The sequence below is a fragment of the Acyrthosiphon pisum genome, chromosome A3, assembly GCF_005508785.2.
Source record: "Acyrthosiphon pisum isolate AL4f chromosome A3, pea_aphid_22Mar2018_4r6ur, whole genome shotgun sequence".
Taxonomy (NCBI): domain Eukaryota; kingdom Metazoa; phylum Arthropoda; class Insecta; order Hemiptera; family Aphididae; genus Acyrthosiphon; species Acyrthosiphon pisum.
Genome location: NC_042496.1, coordinates 31,627,209 through 31,641,363, shown reverse-complemented (window position 1 = coordinate 31,641,363; position 14,155 = coordinate 31,627,209). Strand labels below are relative to the sequence as shown.

The 14,155-nt window shown below is 27.4% G+C and overlaps 4 protein-coding genes across 4 annotated transcripts in view; 1 reads left to right on the top strand and 3 right to left on the bottom strand.

The window, feature by feature from the left end:
* Positions 1-2,584, bottom strand: part of LOC100160619 (T-box transcription factor TBX1) — a 31,019-nt gene extending 28,435 nt beyond the window's left edge. Inside the window, exons 1-2 of the mRNA XM_016803304.2 lie at positions 1,528-2,584; positions 138-600 (exon numbers count right to left, since the gene is read on the bottom strand). The gene's annotated coding sequence lies outside the window, so the exon portion shown is untranslated. The remainder of the gene's footprint in view (positions 1-137; positions 601-1,527) is intronic.
* A 120-nt stretch (positions 2,585-2,704) lies between these two features.
* Positions 2,705-4,855, bottom strand: LOC100159942 (39S ribosomal protein L44, mitochondrial). The gene is given in 6 exon segments (NM_001293495.1): positions 2,705-3,009; positions 3,091-3,400; positions 3,477-3,561; positions 3,638-3,895; positions 3,987-4,098; positions 4,692-4,855. Coding segments are annotated over 6 exon segments (1,047 nt in total). The 5' UTR covers positions 4,747-4,855; the 3' UTR covers positions 2,705-2,782.
* Positions 4,856-5,044: 189 nt separating this feature from the next.
* LOC100569873 (RNA-binding protein 41) lies at positions 5,045-7,816 on the top strand. The gene is made up of 8 exons (XM_003243547.4): positions 5,045-5,103; positions 5,257-5,423; positions 5,568-5,735; positions 5,806-6,067; positions 6,255-6,569; positions 6,648-6,798; positions 6,997-7,155; positions 7,650-7,816. Exons 2-7 carry the CDS (start codon positions 5,269-5,271, stop codon positions 7,083-7,085), a joined length of 1,140 nt encoding a protein of 379 aa, XP_003243595.1. The 5' UTR covers positions 5,045-5,103; positions 5,257-5,268; the 3' UTR covers positions 7,086-7,155; positions 7,650-7,816.
* A 3,092-nt stretch (positions 7,817-10,908) lies between these two features.
* Positions 10,909-14,155, bottom strand: part of LOC100569970 — an 8,723-nt gene continuing 5,476 nt past the window's right edge. The window contains exons 3-6 of the mRNA XM_003243548.4: positions 12,887-13,026; positions 12,665-12,824; positions 12,390-12,521; positions 10,909-11,214 (exon numbers count right to left, since the gene is read on the bottom strand). Coding sequence (XP_003243596.1) covers positions 11,079-11,214; positions 12,390-12,521; positions 12,665-12,824; positions 12,887-13,026 — 568 coding nt within the window. The 3' untranslated portion in view covers positions 10,909-11,078. The remainder of the gene's footprint in view (positions 11,215-12,389; positions 12,522-12,664; positions 12,825-12,886; positions 13,027-14,155) is intronic.

Genomic DNA, 14,155 nt, shown 5'->3' with positions numbered 1-14,155 from the left:
TAACATAAAACAATAATAATTACATTGATTATTTAAATTACATAATATAAAATTAAACTACATAATTGTATAATACTTTATAAACTTATTTTTTTCATAATATTATTTACATTCTTAATATTTCAATACCAACTAACCTTCTGATCAGCTTTAGGTTTCTTTGACAAAAATGACATAATCGATCCATCACGTTTTGCCATTATAAATAAAAGAACGTAAAATTGTTAAATGTCAAATACTTAAAAAATAGAATAAATAAAAATGTTTGTAAGTATGTTGTATGTAGGTATAGTGTATACTATCACTGCAATTGGTATTATCACAAAGTAACAATAATAGAGTATTTTAGCTATTAATAGAATATCACAATTATATTATGATCTACTGAGAGATAAGAACTGGTCATTGAAGTAGCTGATAATTTATATCTGATTAGTGATTGGTAACCACTGATTTACCCATAGACCACGGACTAAGATATACAGGACTGGAAACGAATGAGCTGGCGGAGTGCGGGGTCTGGGCCAAATGTACAACGGTGCCTTTCTGACGCCGGTACAACCGCGACCGCTCTGCCATCTATTGGCAACTATTATAAGCCTATAAATAATCCCTATATTACAATATGACAATATTCAACATTGTTACTGTATGAAATATATAATAAACTTTAGACTTGTAATTTGTTATACATCTTGTATAATATTGAATATGAACATTTTCATAATATTATAACAGCAATAGAAAATTCTTTCTCTAAGTATTGTAGTATGCCTAGTGTATTTCAGGATACAATTGATGATTTTTTAGAAAATAATAACAATTTACTAACATTTCCATGTGATGAACATAAGACTGAAATACTCATGTTCATCGTCAGGTATTACATAACAACAAGGATGAGACAGTTTTCAAACATGGAAAATAAAAATCAAAACAAAATTAATTTGAAGAAAAAAAAATCTGCCAAATTAGTCATTACTTGAGTACCTTATACATATTATATCTTTAATTCTTGTTTTTATAAATTTAATTTATTGTTGTTATTTTTTTATGCATACCTATACAAATAACTGCACAGTATTTGAATTTCAAAGTAAGTATAGGTACCTTTGGGTATGAACTTCAGAATAAAATATTAAATATTCACAACAATTATTGTTGTTGGAATCAAGTATTAACAGGTATGTCTTACTATAGTTTTTAGTTATTACATCAATAAATTAAAACACTAAGATACAAGTATGTAAAAATAATATAATGTATTAACTCTAATATTCTGTGCTGCTTTTAAGATGAAAGTTTTATTGAAATTTGCTCTCAATCTCATAAACTACTTGTCAATTAAGGTACCTTATATTGTATATAGGTAATTCAACTATACAAGTAAATTTTAGATCTTAATTCTTAACTCAATATTATAATATACATTTTTTTTTTATATAGGTACCTAGTAGGCATCATGAATAATAATTAAAATTTAATAATTTAACAATTAAATTATTATTATGTAATGCACTTACGTACCTAGATGGCGTTAAGATCGACGTTGTACCAACTAGCGTTGTACATTGGTTCCATTGATAACGCCGTCGTTTCCAGTCCTGTATATCTTAGTCCGTGCCATAGACCTTATATTTTTAGTATACGTGATTAGCATGATCCATCTATAATCAGTATAATCCGTATAGTGAATGTTTATAATAGCCAATGGGAAATAATTTGTAAGCAATAACTTATTACTGATAATTTTAAAAGTAATATCCATATCCATATATAAATGATTGTATACGTCTATGGTAATATCTAATAAGTTGAAGTTAACAAAAAAAATCCAATGGGGGGGGATATAACCCCTAACCTCCCCCCCCCTTGGGCACGCCACTGATTATACCCTACTGTATGAAGTAAATATAAATAACATAAATATATAATTATAATATTAATTAACTAATTATAGAAAATTGGTCTGCCTTCATACATATAAAACGTTATAGTTTATCAATCAGATTTTATTTTTTATTACATGCAAAAAATAAATAATAACTAAATTGGGTCACAAGTCTAATCTATATAAAGACCACTGCATCCTACTGTATATGGGTATTTTACTATGCTCAGACTATTAATAATTTTCTTAAACAAATTTGCTGATCATTTGATTGTACTCAGCAACATTTATAAATGTTATGGACGACTGTGCTTGTGACTGTCGTATTTTGTACAATCACAAATTAAAACAACTAGCATTAAGCAGGACCGAACTGACTAGGGTCACGGGTGAACGAACCCCACCTGGGCCTTGCGCACATTTGGGTTGATAACTTACAAATATTTTATTGAAAGCCCAAAATTGGGCCAAAATTTCTGTTTCCCTGTCCAATTTTTATTCTCAGTCCACCCCTGGTTTTAAGTAGTTTACTTTGTTTCATACTTTATACTAGCAAAATATTTTTATAAAAGGTTAACACTCATAGATTCCGTTTTAATTTCTATGTAGACAAAAATATTACTTTGTTTTAAAATGAACCTTTTAGTTAACATTTTAATATCAGTCTACAAATAGTAAATGTTATAGGATAAATAAAAATATATGACAATAAACATTAAGTTGTCAATAACAGATGTTACATTGTATTAAAATTTTATGTTTTGTTGTTATATTTTTTTCAACTGTAAATATAATAAAGTTTAACTATTTAAATTTTTAAATTTGATATATTTTTATTATGGAACTTAAATTACAATTTTTATTATAAACTCTAACATGATGTTAATACATTTAATTACTACTTATTTCTTTGGCCTGACGAAGTTCAAAATGTGTTGGACGAGATGGTAGGGTTTTTTGTGACCATTCATTTAAAAATAAATTCTTAACAGAACTTGCACACAATTGATCCAATTTAAGGTTAAATGGAAGTAAAATGTTATCCGAAGTGCCAAATAATTGTCGTAAACTATCTCTTGCTGCCATTTCGTGTGCAATATCTACAGTTTCTCCAAAACCTATTTCCAAGAAAATATTAAAGAATAAAAATAATTTTTAAATAACTTATTAATTATGTTCAATGAAAATTGAAAACTTACCAAGTCCAATCATACGTTTATTGTCTGGAGTATATAATCCTACCCTAAAGCATGCTAATATTGTATTCTTGCCAGAGCATCCAATAAGTCTAGGTTCAGGCGACTGAATACCATCTCTAGCTAAGATTTCGGATAACAGTTTAATAGGTTCCTCAGGTTCCCAAAACTGATGCAAGTCCTTATCAGCTATTTGTGTTATAATAAAATCACGCACAAATAATGCGGCTCGACTATCGCCAGAACTTTCTATCAATGCAGCTATTATTGATTTCAGTACATTAGACAAAGTAGGTTTTTCCACGGGAAATTCCTGTGTATAAAATAATAATCAATTATATATTTAAAATAATGTGTCTTATACATTTGTATTCACATATTATACTAACAGCACAAAGAATCAATTCAGATGTACCAATATGGAATGAAACATGAGACAGTGTTTCAATACTTGTTAAATACTTGTGAATTCCTCTGAAATAACAAAGAAACAATTTAAAAGTCTTACACCAATGCTTTTTGGACTATTGTACTTTTGTAGTATACATACATGATTCCTTCTTCTGGTAATCTAGGTAAAACTGTACGTAAATAACGTTTAACTATGTCATCAATAAAATCTGAACCCTTGGAAACTAATTCTTTATTATCAGATAAATTTAAAGTAGGCTGCTCTATACCAACATTCTTTTGTCTTTCTTCCTCACGAATAATATATGAACGTTCAGTTAACGCCTGTTGCAGCAAATTATTATTGAACTCTTCACCTAAACGCTTACTGAATGCATAGATCTCAGTATCATAATTCCTAAATAAACAAATACAAATAAAAATTATAAGTAATACTAATAATAATTATTATTATTATTAAATTCAATAACCAAAATATTTAATCTTACCATTCAAGGAATGTTTTACGGTGAACTGGTTTTTCAGGCCCTTGAATATCTTTTCTACGTTTTAATTCTCTCAATGTTGGAGCTAACCATCTATGAAATGATTGCTCGCATTCTAGTCAAAAACAAAAATATTAATTTTATCATAAAATAAATTAGGTATTGTGAGATGTTTATAAATATAAATTTATTATTATTATTATTATTTATTTTTAAAAAATAGAATCAAAAAAAGCGAAATAATTTGAAAAAGTAAGATAGAAATTAATTAAGTTACACAAACTGACTGATACTAATATGGAATCATTAGCGGAAATCGGCAGGGTGCTCGAGAGGTCTTAGTTTCCCAAAAGTCTGTCAAGCCCCCTCTTTCTTTAGTTGTGTAGGATCGAATCCCCCCCCTACTCACATTAATGTTAACAATGTTAGCCTCCCTGAAATTGTAATGGATTTCCCCCTATGTATCGAATACTAGAGTTCAAGCAGAGAATAGAGATACTGATACAAGATAATTAATAATTATTATTGATTGTACCTACTATAGTAAATATGAGAAGTTGGGAAGAGATGGCAAAAATATAAAACGTAATATAAGGAACAATTATTATGAAAAATTAATGAAATATAACCTGTCTATTGAATATTTTAATGACACATTCAAAATTTAAAAATGGATGCATTTTATTAAATAATATTAAATTAACTTACTTTGGGCGGTTTTCAAAACTTTTAGAACACGGTTGGTTGTGCGTAGAGTCAGCATATTTGTAAGATACTATACCGTAACTATTTGATTTAAAAAAAAAATTTCATTTAAAAGTTGTATTAAAATTGCACATTATTTTCAATAATTTTATTTGGTTTTAAAAATTGATAAGACATGTACATTTGCTTTTGCTTATCAGATATCTAAGAATAATATAAAAGTAACTTTGAATTTATTTTTTATCTTTTTTAACCATGGTACATTAATAAACTACTATCACGCGACTACTATCTACTTATCACACTATTCTATTTATCGCTTTATCACTTATCAGGAGACATTAAATAAATATAAATATTTATTTTAAATTTTAGAAATTTTTTTGCTGTTTGTGTTACATATTAAACTGTAACTGTAAGTATATTATAAATGTGATTTTACTATGTACCTTTAGTATTTCAGATACTAAAATGATAAAAAAAAATATTTATTTGTCATAATATGTACTTGATCAATAAACAATTTAAATTCTTTGATTAATAATTTATATTACTATATTTTTTTTAGTTAAAAACCAATATGGATGCAGTAAAAAAAAACAGAGAAAAACATTCTACCAAATACTTGAATCTAAGTGATTTTGAACGTCTTGAAAGCCATGTTGAGTCTGAAGGCGATTTGTTGATTAAAAAATTATCTTTAAAACAAACTGATAAACATTTAACTCTAGAAAAGTAATATTTATTTTATATATTTTAATAATAAATGGCAATCATTTTAATTTAATTTTTCTTAATGAGATAATAAATTACGTAAAAACAGTTTTATACAATTAAAATTAGGTACTGAAATAAATTATTCAATATTTTTTTTTTTAGGCATTTAAGTCAAGAGCGTAATTTTATTACTAGCCATGAGTACATTTCCATTACTGAAATTACCAAAGGAGAAATTACATTGCCAGAGTTTTGTACCAAAGTCAATGAAGCATCTTACAACCAATTAAATTCTAATTCTGACCATAAACCTTCTTTAAAAGTTTCAGAGTAATAAGAATTATTTTTATTACATTTTAATTTTCAACCTATTTTTTATCTTATTTTAACTTGTTTTTAGTTGTTTGAGTCGTCACGAACGGGAATTAGCATTATGTGTCAAACCTAATAGTACTGAAACTAAACTTTTAGCATTTGCATTATCATGTGAAGCTAATGAAACTCTTAAACAAGATGTCCATCACAAAGATCACCCAATCAATCATCTTGTTCAAATACATGATGAACAATTTTCTCATCTAGAAGCTTCTCCTCTTAAAACTTCAAAAATGATTAGACGGAAAAGAAAACAATTACTCCAATCTTATACAAAACCAATTGAGGTAATTTTATTTTGATATTTAACTTAATTATAACTTACTTATGATTAAGATCCAATGTTTTAACTGGTTTACCATTTATACTTATATACCTGTATTATAAATTTAAAAATAAAATGCAATTAATAATAGCTAAGAAATTACAATTAGTTTATTTTTTTATTGTATTAATATTATATGTTTAATTTAGATATCAGAAAAGCCAATAAAACATTACACTAGACCTAAATCTCTTTGGGATTTAAAAGAAGATGTACAATCTCTGGCAAACTCTGGTTTAAAATTATATACATGCGAAGCATCCAAGCGTACAGAGCAGTGCATTGGTGTATTAGAACTGATAAATGAAGAAGATAAAATTAAAGATTTATCAACCTCTATTAAAAGTCAGCGCTTTGTTGCTAGTGGTACCCAAATTCCAATAAATAATTATACTAAAATTAATGAAGATCAATTGAAAACTATACCTTATTTTCAAAACTATCAGAAAGGAATCCCATCAAAAGTAAATATTAAAATTATTTTTTTAAATTACTAAAAGTATGCAAAAGTTTATTTTCATATTTATTATTTCTATATTTAGGTATTATATGTGAAAAATATTGCCAAAAGTGTTTGCGAAAAACATTTGGTATCTGTATTTGGAAAGTACAAAGAATTGCAAAATGCAGACATAGTTTATAGATATATGAAAAAGGGAAAAATGAAAGGACAAGCTTTTATTGAATTTGAAAGTAATTATTATTTTCATAAATATTTACTTTTATAAGTCTATTTTTAATTATAAATTAAATCAGAACAAGTAATTTTATAATCATGGAGCTTAAAATTTAGATAGAATACAGTATACCTGCAGCTCTATTGAAATAAAATATACTTAATAAATCATTGTGCTTAAAATAAAGATATTTTAATTTATTGAAAATATTTAGAAATTGAAGTGGCAGAAAAAGCATTAGAAGAAAACCTTGGACTTATACTTGAAGAAAAACCATTAATTATTCAATTTGGGAAGAAATGATTATTGTTGATAATTTAAGTTTGATTAAAATATATTTAAATTTGCATGTTCAAGTTCATTTTGAAAATATGTAAGTATGAATAGTAACAAATAACAATTTAAGAAAACTATATGTTTATGTTATTATGTGTTTTGAATGTATAGAATAATTATAATTAAAAAGTATAAATATGTTAGAAAATATAAAACACTTAATAAATCAAAGGTGTTCCTAAAAGTGTGCACTGTGCACGATAGTTTTGGAAGGTGGTATGAGTTGAATGGATCTCTGGCCCATCCTATAATAACAACTAAAATAAATATTTTAAGGTGTCTCACATTATTAACTTTAATAATTATACATCTTGTTGTTAGATATCATTATATTTTGTCACACACATATGTGGTGCCACCAGTGTCGGCCTGGCCATGGCTGTTAGAACGTACACATGGCCAGAACCCCTCTTTTTTTTTTAGGGTTTTGTAATTTTTTTATTTGCTTAGCGTGTTCCTGGTTTATATAAGGAGTAGTATTTATTGAAATATTTAACTGTATGTAATTTATGGCGCAATTTTTCTTTACAGGGCTCAAGGCCGTTCATTATTGGGCCCCGCTTTTGAAAACTACTGGGAATTTTAAACTTTGACCTTTCCAATGCACCAATTACATTCATTTTCCCATCGTTCAAAATACTGAAGTTGAAAATCTAAGCATTATTTTGACTACTTATCATGTACACAAACAAAAAAAATAAAAATAAAAAACACTCATAATTTTAAAATTTCTACATTTATTGCTCCGCTTAGAATCTAAAATATATACCTATATTATTGTACATCATATAGAAAAATATAAACTATAAAGAACCTATTAAACCATAAATTAGTCTACTATGTGCATAAAATAGGTGACTAGGTATATCGTAGAAACATCATATTCGATTATACAAATCGTTACAAATGTACGCATATTTTGTAAATTTTTAATTTAAACTTTTTTGCTGAGTTGGAAATTCCGTTATAAATATCAAGAGTACCTTGTTTGCATTTTTGCTCCCCACCAAAAATGAGTTCAACGCGCTACTGGTTCTAATACAGTGATTGCATTTGTTTGGAGGTGCTCTTCTACTGTCTTTACTTTTTTTTTTACTTGGTTAGGGGGATGGCACAAACTAATGCCCTACATAATTTTTATTAAAATGTTGACTGACTAAAATATGTATGAAATGAAATTGGAAAAAATTTCGAAAAATAGGGTGAATATAAACCCACATTCAGATACATCATACATGTTACATAGTTATATATATTAATATTATATTTGGAATATAATGAAGCTAAAATGCTATAACTAAGCTAAAATTTAGTATTCAACGTTTAGGAAAGGGGGGGGGAGAGATGGCCTCCAAAAGTCTGTATTGAATAATATTTCTCTCGGAACGTAGCTTTTAAATCATTACGTTGAGCTCAAATTAGGAAAAATTAAGTAGAGGACTACTTAATTTTTCCTAATTTGAGCACTGGACTTTTAAAACTAAACTAAAAATTGATTTATCAACCTCTCGGATTTTTTCGATTTCTTATATGATTTCACAGTTACGCAACAGCCAATTATATTACAAGTCACAGACATAGAACCTCTTGTAAGTTAATTTGAAATAGTATTTATATTTTTTATTAAAAGTTTTTCCTAAATGTCATTATCAATTATATTAAACCCCTTAAAAATGTTTGTGCTGACATTGCATATCGTTTGTAAAATGATGATCACACCGCGTTTTGAATATGTAACCCAAGGCGCATCCCTGTCGTCGATCAATATTGAATATTGACCATTGTACATATTTTGTACCTACTACCTAGTAACTACTACCTATTACCTACTGGTCATGATGAGTAACGGCACAAGTGACAAAATCCGGTTTGATGAGAAAAAACGTCGCTCGTGAATCGTGATGCTGTCCGCCTGGCTCTTACGAAGATCGGTTCACAAATCACGAGTCACAACAAAAATGTTAAACAATGCGTCGTCGCTAATCGACGACTGTCGCATCCATAGGTAGCAATTTAGAATGTTTATAAATACATAATATTATACAAAACTGATACGGGACAGCGGGACGCGGTACCTACGAACTCAAAATATTTTCTTTTTCTATTATAATATTTTCCTGACGTATTTTCTGCCGCGCCGCTAAATAGCTTTGATTTTGACCAGTCGCACTACCTTTAGTTTAAAATACGAAATTATGAACTTAGAACTCGTGATCTCGGAACTTTAATAGTGGGCTCATGACCGACGTTTATTTTATTAGACTGGTCAAACCAGAAATGTTAATAACTAAGATAAAAATATAAAATAGAGTCACTGACCATTGAAATGGACGTGAATTTAATGATAATTGTATACGAAAAAGTGAAAAACGATTAAATTCATTTTTGCCAAAAAAAAATACATTTAAAATGTCATTATGTTTATAAAATATTATAATTAATATTATACTCTAAAAATGTCATATACCCACGAATAATATTTTTGATTACAACAAAATAACTAGAACTGTTATTCTTGGGTTTAATCTGTTTTTATATTTTTTTTTAGATTTTTTCTATAAAATTGAACATTTTATAATTTTTAACTACAAAATAATTCGAATTTGTTCGTGAATTTTGATAAATGTTGTCAAAATTTGAACTTTATTACTCATAAAAATAATCGTGCCAATGAGATCTTTAATATTTCTCAACTGCTATTATATAACTACTTACGAGGAACAATTATTCAATTTTCAAGTATTTTGACCATACTTCAGAATCTCGTAAAAAAATATTGTGGATTTACGTCTATTGTTTTTACAATGGTGTTTTCTTTTTCTTTTTATATCCTGTATACAAAATTTCTTCCAGAAGGAGTGCTTCGATTTCGACATACAGTACCTTATCTTTTAGAAAATTGGATCAAGATGGTACTTTAGAGAGGTTATTTTCTGATTTTCTCAATAGTTATTTAATGCCACGGGAAAAACCACCGAAAAATTACGAAAAAACGCTAAAAATGGGATTTTAATTTCTAACGCTTTGTATATCACCATAGAAACGAATAAAAAATTATAATATTTTAATATTAATTCAACTTACATGATAAAATAATTAATAACAATATAAAATATTCAGAGTGACAAACCGTCCTCGCTCAGAATCGTTTTTCTTATATAATGATATTATACCATTGAATTCAAGTCTAATACAACCCATTATACAATGACCCCCTTGTAATCTACTTTACAGCAGAGCGACATCCACTTACATGCTTTTTTTCATTTCCACTTAACATAAACATATGAGGAACATTGTATGACATTTTCAAGTTTTTTGGCTGGTCAAAAAAATTTTTTATCGACAATAATCTTAAAAAAAAACCAATTAAAATCAAAATGTTTACATGGCTACAATAATAGCTCAAAAATAAAGTATATAATTTCACAATATTTCGAAAATTAAGTGGTTCATAGAAATTGCTTATACAAACATTCATTGAAAATGTCATGTATCCACGGTTATTCTTAGGTACACTAAAAAACAAATTACAGGTTTTGCATTAAAATCCCAATTTTCCTTAATTTGTTAATTTTTTTTCCTGATGCTTTTAAAAACTTTTGGACATTTGACCCTCAGAGTACCAACAAGATTCATGGTACCCACTTCTCCACTTTTTTAAATTTAATGATTAGTTAATTTATAAAAATTAAACCATCTATCCAACAGGATTTTGATAAAGACAGCTGCTTCTGTGGTTTTCAAGATTATCTGGATGGATTTCAATAAATGCAAAAGATGTCAAAAATTGATAGAATATTTTGTTTTTATTTGCATAGTACAAACTAACAGTATAAGTACTTAATAAGTATTCAAATAAATATGATTATGTTTAACAGTTAACATATTATACAATTTATTAAATATTAAAATAAATAAAATAGTCATTGTAGTAAATAGTTTAAAAATTAAATACATTCATTTTAATGCATAACGCATAAAATCCATAACAATTTTTGTAAAAATATTGAATAGATAATCAGTGGTTAGGATATCCATACTTCTGCCTTGTTGATGGTAATTTGGTATTATTTCAAATTTTTGGATACATCCCCTAAGAATATAATTTAAACAAATTAAATATTATTGACAATTATCTGTTAGTTAGGTTTTTTTGGTTTCTGAACGGAAAAATGTTGATGGTTATGAATTTTGTTTCAGTTTTTAAATATAGAAATACCTAACCTTAAGAAAATCCTTATTAGTCATAATGTAATAAGGGATCACACAACCATATTATATTAATAATATATTGAATATTATTAAATCGTTTTTACTATAATTATTATCGATATTATAAAAACATGACCTGGTAGTTTTTTCTAAATTATTAAAGAAAAAAAATTCAGATTTGAAAATTAACTGTTTTGTAAATCCTAGTGTCTTTTCCAAAATAGCTACTACTTACTACTAGTTATCTAAGTATCGGTTTAATGCATAACCTATCTAACAAAATTGCTTATTATAGTATTATTTGAAAATAAAATATATATTTTAGACATTGGCAGTTATAATTTGATCTTCTCTATAATACTTCATATCAAATTCCATTATTTTTATTAAGTATGACGTTTATTGATGTTATTTACTATAGAGTAAAAGTAAAATATTTGCACACAAAAGCCTGTATTATGGTACACCTACTAAATACTCGATAAATAATTATGAATTACCTATAAGGCTATAAATAACATATTACTAATAAATATTATGGCTTACATTAGGTAAAATAGAGTTGCTTATAAATTATAATATAAGCAGTGGCGTGCCGAACTGACAGGCAGACCTGAGGTAAACTATACAATTTGATCCCCCTCCCCACCATCAACAGTTTTTTCACTATTTTTTTTTATTATTCAAAATAATAAATATTATTAAGTTTTTTTAGGTATAAGTTGCACATCTATACTAACACACCCACCCACCCACCCACCCAAATTTCCCTTGAGGCAATTGCCTCAAAAAATGACTGTTCGGCACGCCACTGAATTTAAGTACTGAGTAGTACTTATTGTGCCTCCTAGTACAGATTGTAAAAATTTTTTAAATAAACGATTTAAAAAAAAAAAGAACTGAATAGTAAGTACATAATATATATAATCATACTATCATGTTTAAATACTACAAAAATTGTAATTTAATTTTCTGTGATAAATTAAATTTATTATCATATTTGATATTATTGTGTTGTAATATTATTCTTAAATTATTCTTGTTTGCTTATCTTACCCAAAAAGACACTCTTCTTTAAAGCACATAACTTTTACTATATTAAAAAATATGACACCCAATGTATGAGAAGTAGATGTGTTGACTTTGTTTAAACATTGTTGAAACTTTCCATCACATTCACAGTGAGATCTGAAATACAAACAAATTATTTTTTTTTTTAGTTGTATTTTATAATCTATAAATTTATTGAATCTAAAAAATTATAAATAAAAAAATATAATAATAATTATAGTATAGTAAAAAACTAGAATACGTGAAATAAACTAACTTACCTAGTATAAGGAGAAGTGTTACAAAGATTAAAATAACACTGACCAGTTTCTAATGTTCTGGTACAATGATCATGTTCTCGACAACAAATATCTTCTTTATGATAAACTCCCAGGTCTGAATAATTTTTGGCAATATTACCGGGTCCACACCATTTCGTTCCTATTAAATACAATATTATGTTTCTGATTTATCTGTCATTAATGTAGTTTCATTGTTTTTACCTGGGTATATGAACTCAATATTTTGACACGGACCTCGTTGTGTACCTTTGCATATTTTATAGAACAACTCTACTGATTCAACATACATTGATTCATAAACGAATAGAGGATTTGTTTTCAAAAGCACTTTTATTTCATTCCTATAGTAAATAAAATACAAATTAACTACCTACCCACTGCAGTGTCAATTACGTTATTGCAATTTAAAACAGATATTGTATAGGAAGTTCATAGTTATTATTTATTTATTGTTAGGATAAGTCCCAATCATTACAACATTTTAAAAATGTATACATTTAAATTGATACTTAAAAAAAAAATAACCCCAGAAATTTAGTCCCCGAATAAATAACCCCATATGAGATTTTGTAAAATTATAAAAAGGTGGTCATGGGACAATGATCAATCCAAGTCTAATCCAAACTCATCGCCCTCATGTTTCACTACCATCTATCTGCAAGAATCTTAAAGCTTGGATCAAAGTTTTTATAAAAAGCAAAGCAATGATCAATATTTAATTACCTATTATAATAGTGTATATTTCTATTATATATTATATGGTTATTGATTATTGTTATTAACTTTTAAACTTTAGAGTTAATACCACTTAGGTATCTGCCATGCCCGGGTGAGGGATGGCGGCCTCTCTCTCCGGACACCGTGACTACCCGAAGAAAAATGCCGCCCGTGGCCTGGATCGAACTGGCGTCGGAGAGCGTCGCAAACAACACTTTAGTCCGCTCGGCAACTCTGTCCACCTTTATAATTTTATATCTTATATAGACTGTCATTGAAATCTGGTGAATATGCGTATTATTTACTGGCAAATCATTTAAATTATAGATATAAGTATTAGACATTAAGAAGACAGTACGTCATGCTTAAGTTATATTAAGTTCAATCTATTTTTGAGCTACATAAATTAAAATCTTCAAGTTCTTGATGACTTCGAAGTACCTAAAATATCCCCCCAAGTTAAATATATTTTTATTCTTTTTAGGTATAACTATAATTGCTTATTTTTACACAAGACTAAAAGATTAATTGTATGGTTTAAAAACAATCTGTAGGTGTAGTTGATACCCTTATAAATAAATAATATTAGGTACATAAGAGTTCATTCATAAAAAGGTAGGCATATTTTTTTTTTTTTGGGGGGGGGGGGGCAAAACGATTCATTCACCTCCCCCCCTGAAAAAATGACTCGTCGCAGCACACCACTAGTATACCTATAATTGTTTAGTTTTGTTTCTTATCAAATTAAAAAAT

Coding starts and splice junctions, on each gene's coding strand:
- LOC100569873 (XM_003243547.4), top strand. CDS start 5,269: ATGGATGCAGTAAAAAAAAACAGAGAAAAACATTCTACCAAATACTTG. Junction 5,736..5,805: donor CCTTCTTTAAAAGTTTCAGA/GTAATAAGAATT, acceptor ACTTGTTTTTAG/TTGTTTGAGTCGTCACGAAC. Junction 6,068..6,254: donor CTTATACAAAACCAATTGAG/GTAATTTTATTT, acceptor TGTTTAATTTAG/ATATCAGAAAAGCCAATAAA.